This window comes from Melopsittacus undulatus, chromosome 4 (genome assembly GCF_012275295.1).
Source record: "Melopsittacus undulatus isolate bMelUnd1 chromosome 4, bMelUnd1.mat.Z, whole genome shotgun sequence".
Classification (NCBI taxonomy): domain Eukaryota; kingdom Metazoa; phylum Chordata; class Aves; order Psittaciformes; family Psittaculidae; genus Melopsittacus; species Melopsittacus undulatus.
In genome coordinates this window covers 79,707,312-79,725,186 of record NC_047530.1, presented here as the reverse complement: position 1 = coordinate 79,725,186, position 17,875 = coordinate 79,707,312, and the positions used below count along the sequence as shown (strand labels likewise).

Below are 17,875 nucleotides of genomic sequence, written 5' to 3'. Positions count from 1 at the left end.
ATCTCAAAACATCTCTTCTAATTTGTGAAATAATAGCTTGCAGCAAACAACAGCAGTGCTTACGTTTCTAATTAAATGTATGGATGACACTAGTTACACACATCCTACTCAATATAAAGATTCGATACACAGTGACCTGTAGTATACAGGTACTGAAAAAGGATGCATGCACCAAGAAACGCTACAGGCAAGCATAACCTGCAAATGCAGCAGAAGACATTGTTTTAAAACTGAGTGTGTCAGCCTGATGGTATGATGGGTTTATATGTTCAAAATATTGAAATACTGCAACATTTCTTACCCTCACAGGTTTCCTTCAAAACTTTTGTAGCAATATTAGCTAATGAGCCACAGAGCTTCTGCTGGCACATACTAGCATGTGCCTGAAGACTGTTTTCCAGCTGCATACATTAACCCACCCTACTTACCACTTGCTGAAGAGCAGGTAGGAAGCATCACCTTCTCATACAGCCAGTTTCTATTGCTCCTCTAATTATGCCCTCATGAGTATTTTAATATGTAGGTACGATTATTACACAAAGTACTTTGGACAGCATCACATACCTGATATTCCCTATGACACTGGCAAATGCCTCTCTCTGCTACCCACTCACAGGGGAAAAATTAAGCATAGTGTACTGTCTCGGCTATAAATTAAGTCCAGAGTAGCAGTAGGTGGGACTGGAAGCCAGAAATACTTAGCATTTTGTTCCCATCCACACAGCAGACTATGTTGTCACTTCAGGGAAAAGAAAATTTCTATCTTAATGCATTAAGTAAAGGCTGAATCTAGTCCATTTCACCAGTGAAAACATCTGGGGAGAAACAGTACTGATTTTAAACACTAAGCAATATGTTTGTGCAAAAGTCACAATTGCTAGCATTTCCCTTACCCAGTTTCTGTGAGCATTCTTTTTTCCTCCAGATAAATATTGATAGTTCATGGCAAATTGTTTGGAACACAGCACTCCATTTTAGCTGCAGGATTTAGGCTGGAGTCTGTTTCAGTGGTGTGCATGCCTAGAACTAATAGCAGAGGTTGCCCCTGGGAATAAACACACAACTGAGCATTCAAAACCTGCTGATTTTGTTTGACTCAGTGTGTTAGATAAAATTGTGATTTCATATTAAACCTATCTTGTCTGCACACAAGCTAGAAGACAACTGAAAGTTTTAATACTGCATGGCCTGGTGAGTGTGTGAAAGTGGATAAGGCAGGTTTTGTTGCAGGCTGAACAACCTGAAAACAGCTACTTCTCACCATTAGAGCACAGAGCTGCATGGTCTGAACAGAAGGAAACTTAGACAACATCTCATTAGGGTCCCAAGATCAGCTCAGAGTCTGGGGGAGGACTTGTTACTCTTCACTACTATTATTTCTCTCTAAATATTTTTATTTTTCAAAATAAAGAGTTGTCATTCATTATTATAAGTGCCATTCCAAAGCTAAGGAAAAGGACAGACCCCTTTTGAAACATGATCTGCACATTTATTCACTGGCCAGCTAACACTACCCCAGAAGCACAGACATGCTAGCTAAGGCCTAAGGGAGAAGGGCAGAGTCCTCAAGGATCTGCAGAGCAGTAGAAACCTGGGAGAGAGGGCCTGCTCTGCTGCCTCCTGCTAAGGAGCACAGCAGATGAAAGGCATCAGTGGATAGACAAACTTGCTCAGTCCATATGCTTTAAGCATGTCAGTGGGCTTTTTTTCACTTTGGGGGGGAAGGATGGGACAGGACACAAAAACACAAAACCAAAACCACCCTACAAGTATAGCATAAGATAAAGGAAATTACATAGTTGTAATATGTGTGAAATTCAAGGTAGACTAGTGATCTTAAACTTGCCTGATACAAATGGTCAGCACAAATTAAAGCAACACATTTCAGCATAGGGATACAGAAGTCAGACCAAAGAGATGGGACAGAAGAGTTTCCATTTTCTAGGTTTTTTTGTAGCCTTTTTGGTGAAGCAAATCTCAACAGCAAGCCACAGTGCAGATGAGGCAGGAGCAGCTGGCTGGAGTGGGCTGCGGGCAGCTCATGTAACTGGACTATCACAGACATGGATGAGAACCTGCTATCCAATGTAATAGGCAAACGGGGCTCTGGGGTCCCACTACCTGTTTGTATATTAAAGGAGAGGAGAAACATCTGCTCAAGAGGTCATCAGAAATGAGGATTTCAAATGACGGTTGGTACATTCTGGGATGCTTGCTTAGTGTCTAGTGTTGTTACCTTGCTGCAGACCACCCTCTAATCAAGCATTGCTTCATGAATCATTTGACTTGTTATTTATGAGTGGCATTGGGCAAAGTTTAATATTTTGTGGCTTTAGTGTAAGGAGCTAAACTGGTGTTCATTAGTGATCCCTAGAATCTAAACCCAGCCTTTGAAGCTACCAATGCCAAATCCATTTGTTTCCAGCACTTCCCAACACCAGTGCTAGCCATACGAACACTCAAAGAGGCAACTCTAATATCAACAACCAAAAACAAACTTGTCCCTCAGAAGACAATCTCTATGAACGTCAAAGATGGCATGGGTTCCCCTGACTCTCCAAGCTTTCATAGTCTCAGTATTTGTAAAACTAGCATGCTGAATACTTGACATTGGCATGTTTATCCTCTTACACAACTGTTCCACGCATCTATGAGTATTTTCCAGTCATGTATCCATAGTACAGCTACGAAATGTTCTTGTTAATCTCAGTCATCGTTTGAAAATATTAAATAAAAATAAATTCAGAATACAATCTCAATGAATCCAAATCCTATGTATATCCAAACCAGCTATTTTACAGCACTTGGCATTTACATTTCTCTTTCAGGTGACATTAGAGCAATTTATAAATTCACTACAGTGAAAGTTTTTCCTAGTATCCTCAACAGCAAAACAAGCATTTCTGATTAGATGACCTCAGCTACCTACAACTCTCATATAATATAAAGCAATACAGTGATCCCACAGAGGCTGAGTAGGATTTTAATTGCAAGTTTGGTATATTTGCCTGGATTCCTTTCTTGTGTAAATCCAGTTAATTCAGGGCCGTGCTTCTATATGATGACAAGTTTCCATTTAGGATGCAGTAAAATTCCTCCTGCACTTTTGCTATGGAGAATCTTAAAAATCACAAAAGTTTGTGATACTGGGATGAATAAACATCTTTAAAATGTACAACATTATGAGTATTGCTTCTTAACAACTATATTTTAATGACAGAAGATATATTCAGTAAATTCAGTAAATTTTCATTCTTACCACAAGACTGCTGTCCAGAGAAAGTCTTTTCCCAGATTCCCTTTTCTGTAGCTGTCTCTTTCTCTCCATAGCTGAGGTTACTTGTTTTCCTTTTGATCAGCTAGAAATGTCAGACTGTTTCCAGCATCACTAAAAAAGAATAAAAAAATAAAAAACACACCGAAATTAAATGCACATTTCAGTATCCTACTAACAGCTTCTGTCTTTCATCATTAACTTTGTAATAACCCAGAAGCTAATGACTTTGTGTCTATAGTAGGCTGTGTTCCAGGAACAAATTTTCTGTGCCAGAAAAGCTAAACTCTCCAGACAGAAATATTACCAATACGTTTGGGTCACTTCTCAAAGAAAAAAAATAATCTGCTACTACTGTCCTTATCAAGACACCCCATGTTTTCATAGTCTCTTTTGAATTGGGCTGGGATCTGGATTTGCAGAGCCAACAAACTATCTGGGGCTGGGGAGTGGGAGGTAGAGAGGGAAACAGTTCACTTCACATTAATTGCACTCCTCAGTAAGCCCTGCTTGTTGGCACATCTGTGGTGCTGCTATGATGTACATATTTTGGACCTAATCCTGAAGAGTTCCAAAAGCTTTCAACTCCCATTATCCTTAATGAGACACGAATGCCCTTAGCATGTTTAAGTTTTTAAGGTCAAAGATTCTGCTGTGTTAATCAGGCAGCCCAACTGCCTGTACAGAATGGCTGTGGAACTTCACCCTGTGAAGCTATCACAGAGGGAGTGAGTCTTTCCAGTTTTATAGGATTTGGCTGTTCCTGGCTGGTGGTTTCTACTAAAACCAAGCTACAACTTACCAGTAACTACACCTCTCTCTGTTCCCAAGTGTTTCTGATAATATATGTATATGGAAGTTTTAGCTTGTATTTTAAGGTAATATTTGTTGTGTGTGATTCAGGAACATGGGCGAAGCTAATGAATTTTTCAGAAAGTAGGAGCAGAACAACAGAAGTCAGAATCTAGCCTAAATTAAAGCAGACAGATATGCTCATAAATACAGAACCAAGTATAGGAATCTCATACTGACTACATTTATTGTATCAGAGGGCAAGATGCTATCTCTCTTAATCTGGGCTAACTCCCATTAAATACAAAGCTTTCACTACAAGAATTTGTCCACATTTTTTTAGTCAAGAGCTGATATGAAAGCCTATTTAAAAACAATTTTAGTAAGACTGAGACATTCATACAGCACTGATTAATGATGAACCTATAGAAATTCACTGCATTTGACAGAAAAAAATACTAAGCAAAAGACGTATCTGTCCATTTCTGATCTTTTTTACTTATTGTGAACAAAACCTTTCATCACAAACAGCCAGGTGATGCATGAATACCACTGGGCTTGGCTGTAGGGTAACACAGCTGGCATTCCCAAATGAAGCATGTGCCCTGCAGATATATTTGCATGGCTATGGATAAATGTGATTTCTCAACCACCCACCTGGCACTGTGGGGATACTAAGCAGATAAAACCACCAGAACTCATTCCTCAGGTTGTTCCTAAATGTTCTGCCATGAGGGCACAAAGGAGTGTGACTATGGGTCAAGCACAGGCCACCCACATGGAAAACGGGATGCTCAGGCTAAGCCTCCAAAGCCAGCTGGAATTTGGAGGGCTCCCAGAGGCATGCAACCCAGGATCATCAGGTCCACTGTGGGCATCACAAGTGGGACTGCTCTTGTAAAATATTTCCCATGGTACCAAGCCATCCAGTGAGAAATTCAGCCTTCTATTAAACAGCACTTGTTTTGTACTTCTGGTTTACACTTAAGCAAGACCAGAATTCAAGACATTTTCTCCAAAATGGATAAATTACCCACTATACACATTCATCTAAGGAATGCATGCAGTGAGAACATGTACACATAATGATAGGAAAAACAGTTGTTGCACTGTGTTCATTCCTGCCTTGTGATTTTTTTCCCAGGTTTATCTATAAGCCCTTGCTTCCTTTTAGTAGTACCAATCCTAAAGCTACAGATACTATTTCATTCAGCTTACAAGGAATCTCAGTAGTATGCTATCACATTTACACGATTTACACAATTACTGTACACAGTAACACAATTACCATTGTTTGCTGATTAGCAATCATGCCTCAAAAGAAATACCAAAACAGATTTGAACAAACACAGAGGCACTGTTTTTGTGATTATAGCAGAAACTGGCAAGAGAAAGCCCTTATGCAGTATTTGTATCATTCTTCTCTGCATTCATCATGCCTGGAGAGCAGGACTTCCACCAAGGGAGTCTTCGTTGATCAGCAAGCACACAACCACTTAGGAGCAAACCAGCTGGAGAGCTACAGTTGAAGCCCATTATCGCTGCAGAAGGTCAAGCATTACTATTAATTATTCCTATAGGTTACATGCTGTGCTGCCTTGGGCACCTCAATGAGTGGACTTATTGTAACCCATACCTTGCACAGCACATGAAGCTACCTATGAAGGAGCAGCCCCAGACCTGCACACTCCACTCCCTCCCCCCCCCCCCACACGTCATGGAAACAAATCTCTGGGCATGTTACCATAAGCAGTCACAGATCTCTCCTAAAGAGTTAACAACCTAAGGCTGAACCCATTTAAAGTTTTGAATCTAAGGTAATTGTCAGAGAAGATAATACACTGTTTGTACCAATATATGCTGGTGCCTCAAAGTACCCAACTCAGGAGGCCTTTAAAGAAAACTGATCATCAGAGTGAAGTACATACAACCAGAACAAGTTTTCATCTTGGAAGGGTCATTTTTATGCATCAGACTATTTGTCACAGACAAGAAATGACCCTCCCAGGTAAATCTCTCTTCCTGTGAGACTAAAAACAATCTGAAATACAGTACTGCATCCACTGGGAAGCTCAGCAGAGAATGGTCATCCAGATGTAACAGTTCTGAAATGTAAAAGCACTCAGAATCAGTTTTGCCCAGTCATCAGAAATACTATTTGTATTGCCAAGAAAACAGCCTGTAGAAATTTATGTGCCTTCCCTCACCAATTTGCTTGTCGGTATCTTTATAGCAGAGACCCCAGTGATCAGCATTCAGACCTTGACTGTCCCATTTAGCTTGGCTGAACTGTGAACTATTGCAAAGCCACTTCTGATTTATGGTGTCTTCATTGACACAGCACTCATACATGTACATTACCAGACCTTTGGGGGCACATCTTACTGTTCTTTGTGCTGCAGGATATTTTTCCACTGTAGGACTGTTCTCTAAGGGACTATAGAGTTCATCTATGCTGAGCATGTTGGGGAAGGCACTGAAGATAGAAGTACTTGGCGGTTATCCTCATATCCTCCTTGTATCCTCAAGGAGTGTATGGGGATCAGTCTGAGAATTCAGGTCCCAGATGTTTGCCTACTGTCTTAGTTTTCATTGAGCTCAGGGAAGAAGGTTTTATATGGACATAGAAAAAACTCTCACGGGAAGACCTAAGTGGAATCTTGCTTCAATACGATATACCCTCACTGTTCAGAAAGCCAGCAAGCCAGAGGCAGAGCCAGAGCTTGATTATACATCCTAAAGTGCAGTGTTTTTAGCACTCAATACAAAAATCTTCATTACTTGAGGAAATGTCTCCAAAACTATGCCCTGGAGAAACGGTGTGATTAACAGAGAAAAGCGCTCTCTAAAATCTATGCAAGAAGTTTCTTGGATTATAATACCTTCATTTCTAGTAGTAACAAAGGGTGATTAATGCATATTGCTTCAGCTGATGAAAACTCATAACATTATATTCTGTAGATAAGCATCCAATATATTTTCAGACAGTTTGAAACTGCAGTTACACTGCAACAGAGCTATGCCAACATATGCCAGCTGGGAACTAGCACACAGTATATCTCTTTAGTAACTGGAAATACACTGTATTTATTTTTCGCTCACAAATTGGTATAAATTTAGAAGTTACAACACATAAAAATGACAGGTCTGTAAAATAGTGTCCTTTGATTAAAATTCAGGATAGATGTAGGGTAGCCTCCCCACCCTCTTCTTTGCACACCTTAACACTGCCAGAAGGCAAAACACCCGTAGGGCAGAAAGGCATTCCCTCTCAGCAGTCTGCTTGTCTTTCTGAGGTGCTAATGAGAGGACAAGTTTTGTGATGTGGACATCAAAATACTGGGCAATAGAATGAAGCCAAAATTATACAGTGATCACCCTTAAGCACTTTTTTCTACTCTGATAGCTCTGCTTGTTTGACAGCCATACTTTCAGACTGAAAGGGAGTAACAAGAACTGGTATTGTCCTCAGCAATGAAAGGAGAAAGAGAATAGTATCACTAGCATAGGTCAGGAAGAAGCTATGAGAAAGTAGAGATTGTCATCAATGAAAATGTTAGTTAGAATGAACAGGTGACCTAAAGGTGAGAGATTTTATATCTCATTAGCAATTGAGATTGATCAATCAAACAGGATTGATGCTGTTTCCCAAGAACCAAATTAAATGTAATGTCTCTGTCCAGCTCTGCTTCTTTTGCATAAAGCCAATGTGCATTTTTTTTCTTGTGTTCTTTGTATAAAAACAGAAGAAAAAGTGTAAATAAGTAGGGTATGGTTTGTATGGGCCCTTTTAGAAACGGAAAAAAAAAAAGTAAATCCAGAATTAAGGAGTTGGTGTATATTCAACAGATTAAGGACTATTTTGATCTATAAAATAACTAAATTTAACTTCCCAGACATAGGCCAGTCAAAACTGACAGCTAGCTTGATACTAAGCATTTCACTGTTTCATTTGTGTTGTGTTTTGTTATGTTTGGGTTTTCGGGGGGGGGGGTTTGGTTTGTTTTTTTTGTTTGTTTGGTTTTTTTGTTAATGGTAGTGTTCAAACCATCAGAGCAGTAACAGCAGAAGACCCCACCTTCACAAAGGATGAGAAAATTCTGCCTAGTGCTTGTAAGTGAGCCATGAAAATGGTTTCGTTACCACACCCCTATCTCTCCCCATCATGGTATTTAGCCTGGTCACAACTTGGAGTGATAAAATGGAAAAATAATTCCTTCCATTTGGGAAACAGAAAACTACAGTGACATTGGCATTTCTGCAACCTGAAACTTAGCTAAATATTTCTTGTTTCATCCGCTATGTATTTCATAGCAATGCCATAAGCAGGGCCTGCCTGTCTAATGCCCAGTACCCCCAGGTATTTGCTTAGGCTCGTCAGCAGTTTGTTAGCACTAGTGTATATGTTGTCACTCAAGACTGACCCAGGAAATGACAGTCTTGCTCAGAACATAGAAGGAAAGCTCCTATCTTCAAACCCAGGCTGATGGAGGTCATCTGGCCTTGTCTGGTGTTCATCTAAGAGAAGGACACTCTTACATAACCTATGACCTGCAGACTTTGCTGTCACTGTCCTAGCTCACTAGGCCCTGGCAGTTAAACCTCAGGTGTAAAGGGTGAGGCCAGTTCTGTGCAAGCTGCACCTCACCTGAAAAATCCACTGCGCAGGCTGGAAGGGCTTGCTCTCACTTGTCAGTATGGACAGGCGAGGGTCGAAACGGTAGGTGACAAAGTGCATGGGAAACGGCAGATCCAACCTTGCATGCGGGCGGACCAGTGCATGGGTAGCTTGAGATTATTCAGATGTCAGTTGTGGTCAGACACTCCCTGATTGCCTAAGCACCCTTTTCAAACCAGATTTGCATATCCCACTTGCCCTTGGTCATCATGCTTGAAGTAAGCATGGTTAAAGCCCTTCCCAAAATCTTCGCTCATGAAGCCAAGCCATCGATCAATCAATATGTTGTACATGCACACCCACTGGATTAGGTTACTACTTCAATAAGCAAGCTGCATTTTGTAGAGAGGGAAGGAGAATGTGCCATGTGCCAGCAGTAATGAATTAATGAAATTAGAAAAATTCCAGTGCAGGAACCTAAAATTCTTAGATAAGTAGAATACAATGGGAATTACAAGGCAGCAAACACAGCACTGCTGTCCCATTCTGCCTTCCTATCTAGATATCCTGAATGGCTTTGGAAAATACTAAAAAATATGTCAAGTCAGAAAATATCTAGATAGAATACTCTTTCATAATTCTCTTCATTTTCCTCTGGGATAATTAATTTTGATGCACCCCGAATTTCTTACTATTTCTAAAGCTGTTCCAAAGTTCATTGGAGCTGTAGAGGCAGTGCACAGAGCCAGCTATGCCCTGAAAATTATTTTGTGATCCAAACAACTTCCCTAACCCAGTGGTCCTCTAGTTCTGATTGAAAACTGTCCAGCAGTCATCCACAAGGCCACAATAAAGCACTCCCAAAGAAGAGTGGGAAAGGGCAGAGCTAGACAAGGAACCTTCACATCCTTGTGATTTAAATTAAGCACAATGACAATATCACATGACAGAAACTGAATGTTGATGAATTTGAGAGCCAAATACTATGGATCTATCCTGTCCTTATCACATTTCTTGAAAGGGAATCAACAGAGCACGAAGGACAGTCTCATACAATTTTTGACTGATGATCACTTGCCAGCAAAGAATAGACTCTCAGTAAAATGTTCTGGGGAAAAAGAAGCATTTAAAATAAAGCATCTTAGCTACTAATTTCCACCCTGTTTCAACCACAGTTTTCAACACACATTTATGTTTTCTTCATGAAAGATAATCTCCCATTTATTCAGCAAACTAAAAACCAGTAAGGCCTCCTATAGCATTGCTTCTAGGATTTAAACAATTTAAGATTAAGGGCTTAAATCTAGCAAACCTATCAGTCTGCTCAAAATAATACCAGGAATTTCAATAAATCAAAAAATAAAGAATATAGCATTAAAGATGTTATTACTATGACAGCTGTCAAGATGAATTGCATGAGAAGCATTTAAAAGATTTATATCTCAGTATCTCACCAGGTTAATTAAATGGATGCATGCATTCATTTAAGAGGATGAGGTGGGTTGAAGTGACATAAAATGAGAGGGCACAAGATTACGTTCTTTCAGCACTAACAAGAAAGGGTTGAGCAGGTATCATTTCCGTATTCTGTAATAAGCATGACTCATCCATTGCCATTTTCAGCTCTCATTTTCTTTCTGGCCAAGAAAAGACTATGAACATTTATAGACTAACATAAGCAAAGCTTTAACCTTTTCAGCATTTTCTGTTTGGATTGGCTGTCCATTTTTATCATGGGGTTCCAGGGCCATGCCACAGGGAGAAGAATCACCAGTAAATTACACCAAAGAATGCTGGAAAGGTCAAAGGATTACTCTGCCCTGTTTGCTTTTATGGGACATAGGAAGCATTCATATCATGCAATAAAATTGCTCAGGAAAAAACTGATGAAAGACAAGCAGACAGAAAGCATGAATCTGTTGTCAGGACAGCATGGAAGAAAAGGATATATTACAGTGTTATCATCAATAAAAAACAGATTATGACAATTGTGTCTGTGTCTCCTTAGTTCCTGCCCTGAAATCAAATCCTTCTGAACATTTTAAGACCTATATCCAAGAAACAGATAGCAAGGCAAGACTGAGGTGATTCAGGCTGAAGGAAACATTAGATCCAAAGCTCCTATTTCTTGAGTAAGTTCTAATCACTTGCTATTAGATATTATTACTACATACTATTATAAATTACATGATATAGATTCTTATATGGTAAAGATGGGTTCCCTTAGCCACTAAGCCTCTTTAGCAATGTTTTGCTACCTAGGCTGTTAATCAGCAAAAGGTATGCTTTGAGCACAGCAACAGCATCAGCTATGTCTGAGGGACACATTTCTGTCCCTTAGGAACCACAGCTAAGCTTAGGTCAGTGACAGGCAGTTCCAAGTATCTGGAGAAGCTGAACTTCAGTACCTGAGGAAATTTCACTATTACTATGCACAGACCTAACGGCTTATGAGGTAATGTTGAGGTTCAAAAACAAAGTTCCATTTATATTCCAATAAAGACACCTCTGGCATCAACTACATGCAACTTCTAGTACATCATTATTAGAGATAGCTGTTTCTCATGGTAAAATGACTGGCTGGCAGCAGAAACCCAAACTGGAACTTCATTAGGTTTCAAACACTGAATTACAAATCCTCATCAGAGGCAGCAGCAGCCGGTTTAAGAGGCCAATAAAGATAACATACCAAATTCATATGTATTCATTTAATACATTGCAGTGTTCAGAAAAATGCACACAATTAAATCCAACATCTAAATAAGTCTGACAGAAAACTAACTGGAGGGAAGAATTTAATATACACAACTAAGTTTCCTACATTTTGCTTAGTTTGATTTGTGGGTTTTTTAATTTTTCTTTCATTGGTGTAAATCAAGGCACTGTTCAAGTAAGTTAAAGAATTTCAAGCCTATGTATAAGACCTATATCAGGATCTCTGCTGTAAACAAAGGTGGAATGCCAACTCTATTTTTGGAAGTAGAGCTAGGAGCTTCTGAAATGTGCCTAAAGATCCCTTCCTCCCCAAGACCAATGCATTTCAGTCAGCATCTCTGCTGCTTCCCCATCTGTCCTAATCGCAGTCCAGAGGGACCACTAAAAATCATTGGAGTTGTGCATGCTCCACCCCTTCCACCTGCACTTCTAAAAGGGAGGATGGCTCTGTGATCTGAACACAAACCCATCTAACACAGAGTATAAATAAACTTCTGAGGTTTTTATTACAATCACCTCTCTTGTTTCTCATTCACTCATTCTGCAGTCTATGCACAATGAAGTATTTTGCTAGAAACATTTTCTAACAGAACATTTTCGTGAATGAAAGCATTCTTGTGAGATGAAGTGTCCCAAGTGAACGCTACTCCATTTGGTCCTCCCTGGCATCATAGATGAAAGGAATGAAAGACCATTTATTTACTGATGTATTCTAGCTCATGGAATTATTAAGGAATTATTAAAATCATCTTAACTTAGTGACAGCATTCAGACATCTAGGTTTACTCCACAGAGCACTGGTAGCACTTCAAAATGTTCATGTGGCTCAAAGGAAAACTCTCAAGACAAAGTATTGCAAAAATATTTCCTCTGTCACTAGTAACACCTTCAGCACCCAGCGCTGCACATTGTCCTATAAAGAAAGCCATTTGTATTAGAGGGAATATTTCAACGTCTGGGCTGCAGAATTTGTTTCTAATGAATCTGGGGCTTTGTGGATTGTAACCTAGTGTTTCAAGTTTAACCTTGCTGTACAGACACTCCCAGTGGGTCAGGGCCTATCCTTCCTTTACAGGCAATAACTTTATAATGAAGGTATTAGTTTAAGAACAGCCCAGGCAATAAACTGAATCAAGCTCATAATCCCTTTCTGTCTGATGGAAAAAAAAAAAAAAAAAAAAAAAGAGGAAGATAACATACAGTGAAATAAATGTCATCTCTCCATGACCTGGGAAGAGGGTAACCGGGAAAGGGTTCAACTTCGTCTATCTGCATAATCTGAAAAGAGCTCCTCCACCCAACCATGACTAAACTCTACCCTGGGAAACAAGAGGGGAAAGACAGTGCTGATCTCTTCCAGTGCCAGCTAAACCAGAACTGATCCTTGGGTTTGAAAGAACAGACTGTAGCATGGAAACAAAGCAAAAGAATAAGCAGTCTCTAATATTAGACTGGGCAGCTCCATGTGCTACCTGCACAGGACTCTGTGCATATCTTTATCAGAAAAATTCTTCACATATCACTTACTTTGATCTGCAAGTACCTTCACTGAGTCCTTGTACAGTCAGGCCAGCAATAACTGCAGCTATAGTTCTTTGGACTCTGCTGTCCACTACTACAAACAAGACACACAAAAGAGATGTGGCACCAGAGCTGAATTTGGATGCACCACAACTAACTATTGCTCCTGTGGGTGGACACTGAAATCCTTCAGCTAGTCTCTGGCTGTCCAGCCTTTGCAAAAGTTAGAAGTCTACTCTAATTTCAACCAAACTATCATCAGCCAAGGATGACACCCAACAGAATTCAGCTTCAGTGTTCCAAAACATACTTCAGTAACATCTCTCCTTCATGCTCACAGCAGAAAGGTGACAGGGTACAATTCAGCTCAACCTTCTTCAGTTTCATTGAGATGTATCCCCTCGATACCAATAAGTATACATAAATTAAAATTCCAGGGAATTTCCCTAGCCAATTCAAATTCACTTTATTCTGACACAACAGAGCATGTAGGACTGTGGGATATCAAGACTGTAAAACTAAGAGGAACAGATACACACAGATTAAACTCCATCTTCATCTTATGGCCAAGAAAACTATTATGAAAACATTAAAAATGAAAGATGTTCTGTCTTCATCCATATTTCCTTAGCTGGTGACAGAATACTGAACAGTGTCAGCATACCAAACAGCCATTCACCTTTTTTTCTTCTGCAATTCTAGTGTGAGCTCATCTCAAATACTGAATTCAGTTGTGGGCAAAAAGGACAGACAAAATTGATGGAATTCAGACAACAGCAGCAAAGATGATTAAAGTATTGACTTGGAGGGAAACGATTAACAAGGCCCTTCACAGTAGTTTCAAATAATGACAAAGAGGAGACTAAAATGAGAAGGAATGACCACCTATGCAAGTTTGAGGGACATATACAAACACTAGGGACAGTGAGGAACTGATTAGGTTATCAACAACAAGCTGAAAAGAAATAAGGAAGGGGAAATGATGCTGAGTATCGGAAGAAATTACCTAAAGTTAAATCCAATACAGATCGATTCCCAGATTTATATGACACTTGTCATATAAAAAAATTAGGCAGGATGAAGAACAGTAAAATACACTGAAAGTGAGTGATAACTTATCAGAGGACTCTGATGGGGAGGAAAAGACCTTTCTCTCCCTTTCAGTGTCCTCCTTTATAAATTGTGGTGGTTGATCCACATTAGACACAATAAGAGTGGAAGTTTTTTGCTCTGGCTGGGGGAAGAGCCACTCCATCCTTCCTCCCATGCAGTCAGCTGCCATCAGTGCTTACTCCCCTTTCACAGAGTGAAGACTCACTGTCACACACTGATTTCTAATTTTTCCTTCTGCCAGAAATATAATAAAAATGTAAATTAAAAAACATTCATGAATTTCCTACTTAAAAGGTTCATAATTCTCCTATGTTTTATGTCATTCTACCAGTCTCTAACTCATCTGCACTCAGTTCTACCAAGTGAAATGGGAAAGAACATGCAGTCTGCCATCACAGATAATAATTTGACACTTTTGGATTATGGATACACTACTCTCCAGATAATATTAGACAGGGGCATACTATTAAAATTCTCCAGTCTCTCTCCCTCACATCCATGCATTTAAAACGCAAAGAAAAAACATTAAACTACCAGAAGTGGCACAAAAGAAAAAAAATAAATACAGATCTTTCAGAAGTTCATCGTCCACTAAAATCAGAAAGATGCCTTTGCTTTCAGTAGACAGCAAAGCAAGTTGGGTTGGAACAAGATTATTCATCTACTTTTTCGTACGGAGCTCATGTTAGCACCTCAAATAGGATTTTTTTCCCCTATATTATTTCTTAGAAGTAATGCCATGCAGATTTAGGTAAAACTTTTAAGATTATAGTTTATGCACCTCCAGTGTTGGAATAACCAAAGTTATCCAATACTACTATTCAGCTTGAATTTCACAGAATCACAGAATCCCAAGGGTTGGAAGGAACTTCGAAAGATCATCTAGTCCAACCCCCCTGCAAGAACAGGGTAACCTAGAGTACATCACACAGGAACTTGTCCAGGCAGGCCTTGAATATCTCCAACATAGGAGACTCCACAACCCCCTGGGCAACCTGCTCCAGTGCTCTGTCACTCTCACAGTAAAGAAGTTCTTCCTGATGTTCACATGGAACCTCCTATGCTCCAGTTTACACCCATTGCCCCTTGTCCTATCACTGGATATCACTGAAAAAAGCCTAGCTCCATCATCCTGACACCCACCGTTTACATATTTGTAAACACTGATGAGGTCACCCCTCAGTCTCCTCTTCTCCATGCTAAAGAGACCCAGCTCCTTCAGCCTCTCCTCATAAGGCAGATGTTCCACTCCCTGAATTTCAGCTGAAATAAAGAATTTTTAGTGAGGAAAGGGAAAGTGTGATATATTTGTGAGTCCTAAAGTATCCTCTTTGAATTTAAAAGTGCATTTTGAGATTAAATACAGCCTTTTAAAGTATTTTGGTTTGCGTAAGATTTATGGGGTGTGTGTGGGAGGAGGGAAGAGTTTCGGACATAAGCAAGCAAGAATGTACTTGATTCATTTCAGATAAGCCTTAAGTGTTTGCCCACACTTTGAGTTGAATCCCTGCTCTTGAGTGGGTGGTTTTGGTTGATTCACGAACTTCTGCTGTCTCAGTTTCTCCACTATACTGCGAAGGCAGTAATATATAGTATATATAAGTGCCATTTATAGAATAATTTCTCTTTGTCAAATACTTGAATAGTGAAACTTCCTATTAGCACTGCTGCTCTGTCATTACTCTATCTACTGGATGTGTACATCACTATGTACCTAAAGTGGGGCATGATTCTTTCTCCAAATTCTGCACAGTACAGTGGAAGATGCTCAGTTCTCATTCACCTCTTGGCTATTCTGTCAAGATTAACCTGATTGTGGAAATGTAAGTAGAACAGAATTAAACCAAACAAAGGGCCAGAGATGATTCTGCCACCAACCAGCCAAATGCAGGTACACAGGCGATGAGCCAGATATCTTCTACTACCTCCACAGATCCAAACCCCATTCTCCTGCAGGCCAAAGCAGGAAGCACTAAAGCAGCATTTTTTTATTTAGAACTGGACCCTTTTTCTGTAACAGTGGGGTCTTGAGCAGGATGCTGGCTGCAGCCAGCAGAAAGGTTCTGTTCACCCTTGATTTTCCCTGTTGGCTCACTGTGATGTTACCAGGAGCTAAGACAAGAGAACCTCTGAGTGGGACTCTGAGAAGGGAGAGAGGAACAAAAGGGGAAAGCAAGGTGGGGTCTTAATGGGACTTCTTGGCCAAGGGTATGACCTAAAGCCACAAGAATGAGCCTTATCCTTCCTGTTGTCTTGGGTGAAGATCCTTTGAATTAAATCTTAATCTTTGTTTTGCCTCACTCCGGGGTAAGCCACTCCATCTCAGCTGAGTAAGATAGCAGCTAGGGGGATGTAGCCTCCCACTGTTACTGGTTAACTTAGACACCTCAGCAAGTGAGGTCTCAGATATGCTCCCCAGACTTATAAGCTCTTGAACTGTGCACCCAAGATCAGGATCCCCCTGTAACACACAGGATCCCAACCTGGAGTTCAGGTAGAGAGGAATAAGTAAACAGGTAAAGGATAACTTGCTTCCACAAGAGGCAATAGCCAGTGGGTAAAAGTGAGACTTTAGTGCTTTACTAGGGAGACAGGATCCATTAATGCCTGCCACGAGTAAGGAAAATATTACTTAGTGTTTGTGGTATATGTCTGCCTCTGCATTGCCATGCTGTCTATGGCTGTGTACCTCAGGGACCATTTGTTTCTCAGGGCTGTGCCAAAAATTATCATCTCATTGATAAATTTTTATGAATGTCTGTTTAAAGCATCTTCCTGTGACAGGGGAATTTTGTAGTGAAGGAGAAGAAAAGCAATTCACTTAAAGATTTGTAAATAGAAATGACAGAAATAGTTTCCTATGAACACTGCGATGTATTTCCAATCAATAATACTATGACAGAATTGCAGCTTAATGGAAGGAAGTTACTAGTTTTAGGAAAGGCGCATAATTAAATACAAGTGTATAGATTCTCAAGCAGACAACAGCCAACCCAAACTGTAGATTGTGCTACCATTGTCTCTTCCGCTCATTTGGTGCTGTCTTTCAAAATAAAGATGAAGCTCCTAGTTTCAAATGTTAGGGCTAACAGCCAGTGATATAACACAGAACAAAGCTGTTTATTAAAAATAGGCCAGATTTTACTTTAATACTTTCCTGCAGTTCCAGCAGATGTTAAAAGTCCTTAATAATTTAGCTGAACTTTTAGTAATTTCTAAATGTTTCTCATGTTTAACTGCAAACAGCATCTATTCCTTTTGCCAGAAGCATAACATGAAGATTGGATAGATCTAATTATTAGTAATTGAGATTTTAGCCTTTCACCTCTGGATCAGTGTTTCAAACTCAGACTAGGTTGGTATTCAATAAAAGTAATTTCCATCAGCTGCCTGTTCATTGACCTCTATGAAATATTGCAAGTTGGTAGTGGACAGGTGCCTATATAATTAAAATACACTTCAGAAGCACAGTTGGCACCCTGGAATTTCTTTACTACAAATCTATAATCTACTCCCCCCAGCTCATAAACGAAAACTACTCAGGAGCACTGAGATGTTATTTAAAAACCAGGAGGATACAGTGTTCTTTGTTAATTCCGCAAACAAAGTACCTGTGTTTCTAGAGCAGTTTTGAATTCCCAGACAAATGCTTTTGTGCATTGCAAAGATGATTATTCAGCCTAATAAAACTCATGAATAAGAGAAATACCAACATTAAAAAACCTAGAGCCCTGTAGGTTATATCGTAAACTTCACAGCCAGCACTATGCATGGTGTTCACAGTAAAGAGAATATATATCCACAAAGTATCAGCAAAGCAGAATCACACAGGATGTCCCACA

At 39.8% G+C, this 17,875-nt stretch overlaps 1 protein-coding gene across 1 annotated transcript in view; it reads right to left on the bottom strand.

The window, feature by feature from the left end:
- Positions 1-17,875, bottom strand: part of NCKAP5 (NCK associated protein 5) — a 388,757-nt gene that overhangs the window by 364,576 nt on the left and 6,306 nt on the right. The window contains exon 2 of the mRNA XM_005153771.3: positions 3,260-3,388. Coding sequence (XP_005153828.2) covers positions 3,260-3,328 — 69 coding nt within the window. The 5' untranslated portion in view covers positions 3,329-3,388. The remainder of the gene's footprint in view (positions 1-3,259; positions 3,389-17,875) is intronic.